This window comes from Carassius carassius, chromosome 38 (genome assembly GCF_963082965.1).
Source record: "Carassius carassius chromosome 38, fCarCar2.1, whole genome shotgun sequence".
NCBI classification, from domain to species: Eukaryota; Metazoa; Chordata; class Actinopteri; order Cypriniformes; family Cyprinidae; genus Carassius; species Carassius carassius.
In genome coordinates, this window is record NC_081792.1 from 25,007,160 (window position 1) to 25,014,649 (window position 7,490).

The following is a 7,490-nucleotide window of genomic DNA, read 5'->3' on the forward strand; positions in this document are numbered from 1 at the left end:
ACTATGAAAATTGTAGATTCACACTGAAGGCATCAAAACTATGAATTAACACATGTGGAATTATATATGGAATTATATACATAACAAAAAAGTGTGAAACAACTTAAAATGTCATATTGTAGGTTCTTCAAAGTAGCCACCTTTTGCTTTGATTACTGCTTTGCACACTCTTGGCATTCTCTTGATGAGCTTCAAAAGGTAGTCACCTGAAATGGTCTTCCAACAGTCTTGAAGGAGTTCCCCGAGAGATGCTTAGCACTTGTTGGCCCTTTTGCCTTCTGTCTGCGGTCCAGCTCACCCCTAAACCATCTCGATTGGGTTCAGGTCCGGTGACTGTGGAGGCCAGGTCATCTGGCGCAGCACCCCATCACTCTCCTTCTTGGTCAAATAGACCTTGATGCCTTCAGTGTGAATCTACAATTTCATAATTATGAAAATAAAGAAAACTCTTTGAATGAGAAGGTGTGTCCAAACTTTTGGTCTGTACTGTATATATATATATATATATATAGCCATCACAGGAATTAATTACATTTTAAAATGTATTAAAATAGAAATGTTTAAATAACTTTTTACTGTACTTTTAATTACACAAATGAAGCCTTGGTGAGCATTAGAGACTTATTTTAAAAATCTTACTGATCACAAACCTTTGAACAATAGTATATAATCTGATTTTTAAAAGTTATGGCCAGTTACACATTTTTTACCACAGCAGCATACCAAAAATGCATATGGTTATGCTTCCCCAGCATAACCATCACTCACAAGAAGGTAGATCACCTAGCAACCTAGTGTGCTCACATCCTGAGAATAATGTCTGTGCCGGACAACACACAGCTTGTCATTCATGATGTGCTGCTTTCTGAAAAGCAGGATGATTAAGAGGGGCCATGAGTGTAGGTGGGCTCAAGTCACTATTATCATACTACGTGCATCTTGAGTTGTGCTCTCACCTTATGCTCCACCTGTGTCCATTTGTGTGGAGTGGAAGAGAGCATTGAGTGAGCCTTTGAGATGGAAATATCTGCAGCTACAGCTGCTTAAACTGAAAGTGGCCATACGGTCCGTCCTTTTGATCTGCTGATGGATGCGACAGCTAACCCACAAAAACAACAATTACCTGTGGAGAAACACAGTAGACTATAAGACATGACAAATCTCATTCTAGAACAGCTGTTAGTGTTTAGAACCAAAAACAGAATTGGTGAAATTATAAATGATGTGTTTAAAACAAAAATTATTACAGTTTTGGATAGTTTTCCATGTTAGCATTAAATAGCATTCGCAACCCAATTTATTCCCAAAATGTCATGTACTTTCAAATGACACAGGACATTCAATGAGGAAAAATGTAGGTGTGGTTAATTTCCATTGGGAAATGATTGGATGCTGAAAAGTAGACAAAACCACTTTTTATATTTAGGATAATGTGCACAGTGAATCATTCACAAAAAGATGAAGAATCAAGGGTCAGTTTTGATTCTGATTTTAAATCATTCTTGATCTGTCTCAGTCAAGACCACATATTTTCATCATACTAAATGTTGATAGTCACCTTAACTACTAGTCAACACGGTATATTTACTGTTAAGGAGAATTATATTCCTCTGAAAAGCCACAGCTGCTTAGTGTTTGGATTGAATCCAAATTTCAGCTGATTTGAATGGACAGCTTGGTCTGCGTCTGGGTCTCTGAGGTTCTCCAACAAAGAAAGAAAAGTATGAGAATAAACAAATCAGAAATTCACTGCTGTTCAAAATTTGGGGTCAATAAGACTTTTTCTTTATACTGTTAAACAGTAGTGTGTGTGTAAAACAGCAGGCAGATTGTGATGTGGTTAGTTTCTGTACAGGCTATGTCATGCCTCACATCAGACTGAAACCAGTGATAAAAAAGATCTTCAATTTGTGTTCTATGCTGTATGTAAACCACCTCTAATCTGATTATAATTTCAACCAGACGTATTGAACCCACTACCATATCACAACACATATACAGATGCAAATGATTATGTGTCCTGTTCCACCCTACAGGACTAAGTTCTTCCTCACTAAAAATAAAAGACAATTATAAGTTGATAATGGCTCTGGTTTTCCCAAAGGAAATAGTCTTATTAAATTAGCTAAATCATTACTCTAAATGGGTCTTGTGGCTGATTCTTCTGTAAGCCTAAATTGTCATTGATAAGCTACATTATTTTGTGTGGCACTCTGTTTCAAATCATACAATTTACACAAGAATATTCACTTGTAACAAATAATAAATACAGTTTATCACTTCACATTCTAAAATAAAACAATACGGTCCAAGAGATGCACATCGCCAGATCAAAATCTAAATTCTGCATGCTCTAGTATGTGGTAACTATGGAAATGAATCATTTGTACTCATCTGAGATATGATATCTGAGGATGCAGCACAGACAGACTCTTCAGAAAGAGAGAGAGATCCAGTGGAAGCCTCTTGAAATAAAAAAAGGCATGTTTTCTCAATTTCCCTCATCGTAACAGGCCTGTAATCTTGTGCTGGGAGCTCTTATGCAATACAGACAGCTGAGTTTAACGTCACTTTCTTCCTCCATTCCCGGATGACAGGACCTTCGGTGGTCTGTGTTCAGTAATAAGGGCCGATTAGGGGGTTTGAGCTTTGAAAGCCGAGCCGCTTCATTAAGCCACTACTGCAATTTGACTGTCACTAATGGCAGTGTGGAGGACAGGCATGACAGATGAGAGGAAACTAGGCTCAGTGTGTTTCTGCAAATGAAGAATTAGAGAATGTTAAACAGGTGAGGAAAAGCATAGAAAGCAGAGATTGGTTTGCTTATAACATAAAAATATGAGAACTTGATTGGAAGCTTACAGGGTTTCATTCATGCATTTTACCTCAGGATATCAAACCCATTTTGTCACTCTACAAGCATTTGATGCACGTAAGATGGGAATAAAATTATATATATACATTATAGTTTAATACTATAATGGCCTAAAAGTCCCATCTTTATCTGGGCCACTGGAATATTTGAAACTCTCCTGACAATGTTCTATATAAAAATTCAAGGCAACACGGTATTTAACTCGGATGCACTGAACACCAGCAGTGTGGACATTAACCGAGTCTTGAGGGACACACTTGTTTAATAAAACACTGCCCTACTTTCTCCTGAGGATCGCAAGCCAAAGAAAAAAAGGCCAGTCGACAAATAGAAATGCAAAATATAATTTCTTGGGGGATCACAAGTTTACCAGTATCACTCATCGAATAAAATGAATCATATGACATATAATAACTGTTGTTAATGTTATTAAATTATTAAAATCTTAAAAGAAATTAATAATAATAATAATGAAAATACATATATAATACTGAATAATATTAAGCAAACAATAATGATAATAATAAAAACTTAAATATTTGGCTATTAGATTTTTCTGTCATTTTCTCAAATATTGTTTAATTATTTAAATATCTGAACTCTAATAAAGATAAATAATTTACATCAAAAATAGTTATTCAATTTTTAAACATTAGGAGTATTGCTTCCTGTTAATTAATTAATAATCAAATGAAAAATAATTTGTGGTTGTGGTTGTTAATGTTATTAAAGTATTTCACATTTGAATCTTTACTAAGAAAGTATAAATATGAATATGTTAAAATATGTTATGTAGTATAATAATAAAGGAAAATAATAAAAACATAAGCATAATCTGAAATAAAAATAATAACAATAATAAAATCTCTCTATAGTTATTCGATTTTCCCCCTCCCTCCCTCCCTCCCCGGGGTCCGGTGTCCCTCTCAACGGTGCAGACCTTGACATGCCCTCCTTTGTCAGTCAGACCCTAAGTATACACCTCAAGAAGCACAGCTGACACTTTCTAACTGAGCAGAGAATCACTGATTTCACTCTTCAACAGTCATTGCTGAACACTCCAGCCTACACGCACCGTCCAGTCGATATCACACATCCCGTTACCATAGAGACCCGGGAATGTGCTCACTCACCAAACCCAATGACTCATGAGACAAAAACTGGATTCATAGAGTGTGCCACAATCCTCACATTCTCAGCCGATCGAAGTGCAAGGAACAACAATCACTGCACAATTAGTAGAACCATCAGACACACTGAAGAGGGTGTGTCCACTTCAATATTTGATTTGCAGAAAAGTACTTGATCCTCACACTCTTGAACACTGGCTTAAATTGAGAAAACATTTTGCACATTTAGGCCATCAGATGTCAGAATCAGACAGTAAATATTATAATAATTTATACAATAATATAATAATATCATTTTATATATATATATATATATATATATAAAGCAGAGGTAAAATATTTTTTTATATTATGTAATAAATAATATTATGTTCATATTTTTGCTAATTATTTAAATACTTATAGAATATTTATGTTATTAATTAGAAATTCTGATCCCTGTCAGTGTATGATATCCTAAATGTCATAATAAATTAATATATTTAAATAAAACATCACTGGAAAATGTCTATTGACAGAGATTTTCATAAAAAGTAGGAAGTTCAATCCAGGCGATGTAACCAAGCTTGATGTGTAAAATGTCACAGATAAAGATGGAATCTATCTGCTTCTACCCAGCATGCCTTGTGCTTTGCTCTGGTTTCCAGTCTCTGTGCTAATTAACCCAGATGTGGATATTAATATTGCGGTGGAGATGAAAGTGGGGCTGGGGTGGAAATGGGGCAGATGGAGAGGAGAGGGGGCAGATTTAAGGGTGGCGTCAGTGTGAAATGGGTCACTCCCATCTGTGTGTGACAGGAGACTAAAAGCTGTTTCTATTTTAAAACACCCATGGGCCCTTTTTAATTGCTCAGTAGGATACAGTGATCTTAAAGGAGACTTTTATGGTGAAATACACAAGAAGCTGTTGCTGTACATTTTGGACTAACTGCTAGAATTTGTTAGGTTTAGGGTTTACAATAATGATCAATATATCAACCTATGAACACTGTAGCAGTTGGACTCAGTTTTGAGGTACCAAGCAGAGGATTCATTCTGCTAATAAATAATGTTCATCATTGTCAACTCTACAATGGATTCTCAAATATTGTGTCAATCATGTTTAACCATTTGGAAAAATAAGTAAACAGAAAACAATAAATGACTTTTTATTTATGTTCACTTTCTTTTATTATAGTATTATAATATATAGTATATTATTTTATATTTTAAGTTTTCATTTTAAATTTTAAGTCGTTTTGTTTTGTACATTTTCTCACTGTTATTAGTTTTTGTTTGTTTTTAAATATTTCCATTTACCGTTTTTAAATATTTAAATATTTTTTCCAAGACTTGTATTTTATTTAATTTCAGCTTTATTTCAATTTCGATAATGATTGTTAGAGTAGTTTCAGTTTTAGTTAACAAAAACAACTAACAATGAACAGCAATTTTACTGCGTTTATTAATCTAGGTTAATGTTTTAATAATAGTGGCTTTAATAATGTTGTAATAATCTTAAATAAATGTTATTTTCTAAATCTTTAAAATGTTAAAATATATGATAAAGATTAATAAATGCTGTAACAAATATTTTTCATTTTTAGTTAATACACTGTGTCTTAAACTAAGGTAAGCTAACTGAACCTTATTATTATAAAGTGTCAAAGCATTTGATTTATTGCTAAATGTACACCTGTTGTAAAAAACATGCATTTTTCATGCCATTTTCTCACGCATACTGATTACGCTTTATAACACTTTCACAAAAAGTTATAATATTAAATAGGTATTTATGCAGGAGGTTTATAATACATTAACAAAACATTTCTAATGCCAACTCATTAGGACACATAAAACACTTTATTTAATGGAGAACTGACATATCTAATGGTAAAAATCCTGTGCAGTTTGAAGCCCCACAGTGACAGACTTTTCTCAGTGGTATTTTATCAACATCAGCCCCTGTGAGTGTCCCAGTTGGTGCTTTATCCCATTTCCGTGTGTCTGTGCTGCTGTTTTGCCCACCAGCATAGTCAAAAGTCAGTTCTTCATACCTTTCTATATCACAATTTGCAAACAGAGCGAGTCTGGGCAGCAGTGAGTGCACTCGGACGGGCACCATGACCAGGTTGGGTTTGCAGGAGTGGTTGATGAATCTTCCCACATTGCCTATGGTCACGGGGTCTACGAACGTCTGGGTGACCCTGTCCTCTCCGCTGTGCTCCAGCAAAGCAATGATGTAGTTCATATCTAGGGAAGTCTGGGAGAGCTGGCGGCTGCGGGCCTCTTGAGACCCGATTATTTCCCCGGCGTACTCGCATACAAATCGACCACAAGGGAGGCGCTCTAGAGCCTCCACCCCCAAACCCCTGTCATTGGTGCTGAAAACACCCAGACGAACCTCGACCCCCTTTTGAACGACACGGTTCTGGCAGGACTCACTGCAGGCACATAAGGCATTGCACTCAAATACAGGCCTGCTGAAGTCGCCGTCCTCTTGCTGTTGGTTCAGACGACCCTTGCTGTCATACAACTGGCCAAACCTCAAACAGGGGCAGCTGTAGGGCAGGCAGGACTGGACACGACATGAGCAGCCAGGGAGGGTCACAGCACTAGGATCAATGTCACAGCCTGGTCCTTGTACACTTTCTAGCACATACTAAAGAATTGAGTCAGATTAAGACACACTGTAAACTGTAAATGAGTGCGAAAATAAATGAAAGTGCTGCCATCTAGTGGTGGTGAGGGTATTCACTCCATGTAAATATCAATATCGTCATTAAAATGAAATTAAGCGCTGTTTAAAAACACTATTAGACTTCAAAGTGATAAAAATGGCAATATATCTATAAAGACTTTAATGTAAGGCGAGTGAAATATTATGTAATTACCTGAAAGTTGGAAAAAGCCTCTTTGGGAACACTGTTCTCAATCAAAACAGGAACATTCTCGAGTCCGCCACTCATATCCTGGCTGTATGATCGCATCATGTCTTATTTGTAAATTTCTGTCTCATAAAGATGTGAAAGAGAACATTATTAACTTGTGGCTTGTGTCGAATATAGATGCATGGATGCATCCATGTAACAACCGAAAACGGAAGCGGAAAGTATAAAAAGAAACACTCGACGTTGAAGCAAAATAAAAGTCCGGCGTTCTGTTCACCTTTTAGAGACTGAAGAATTCATCTTCCTTGAAGACGTTTCTAGGTTGCTATTGGTTATGTAAATCATGTCGTTCATGCAGATGTTTTATGAACGATAATGGCTAGAATGCTAAGTCTTACAGAAATAATTATTTGTTATAATAAAGTGAGATGCTACTGAATATAGTTGTAGCCCATACTTTAAAGAGTTTTATTCTGCTTTCAGCAACTGTTGGCATGCGTAGGATTAAAACTAAATTTATTTTAATATTTGTTACACGTTACTTTATACAGAAATGTTCGCAAAATTACATGACGTCTTGTAAGAAATTAATGTTTATATGAATTCATGCATGAA

The 7,490-nt window shown here is 35.7% G+C and overlaps 1 protein-coding gene across 1 annotated transcript; it reads right to left on the reverse strand.

The window, feature by feature from the left end:
• Nucleotides 1-5,828: 5,828 nt before the first annotated feature.
• Nucleotides 5,829-7,134, reverse strand: setmar (SET domain and mariner transposase fusion gene). Its single transcript, XM_059528833.1, has 2 exons — nucleotides 6,879-7,134; nucleotides 5,829-6,646 (listed from the first exon to the last, which is right to left on the reverse strand). Exons 1-2 carry the CDS (start codon nucleotides 6,975-6,977, stop codon nucleotides 5,852-5,854), a joined length of 894 nt encoding a protein of 297 aa, XP_059384816.1. The 5' UTR covers nucleotides 6,978-7,134; the 3' UTR covers nucleotides 5,829-5,851.
• Nucleotides 7,135-7,490: the final 356 nt, after the last annotated feature.

What these genes read in the sequence shown, in the direction of transcription:
- setmar (XM_059528833.1), bottom strand. Translation starts at nt 6,977, where the DNA reads ATGATGCGATCATACAGCCAGGATATGAGTGGCGGACTCGAGAATGTT. An exon ending in AGGCTTTTTCCAACTTTCAG is followed by an intron (nt 6,647 to 6,878) that starts GTAATTACATAA and finishes TCAATTCTTTAG; the next exon opens with TATGTGCTAGAAAGTGTACA.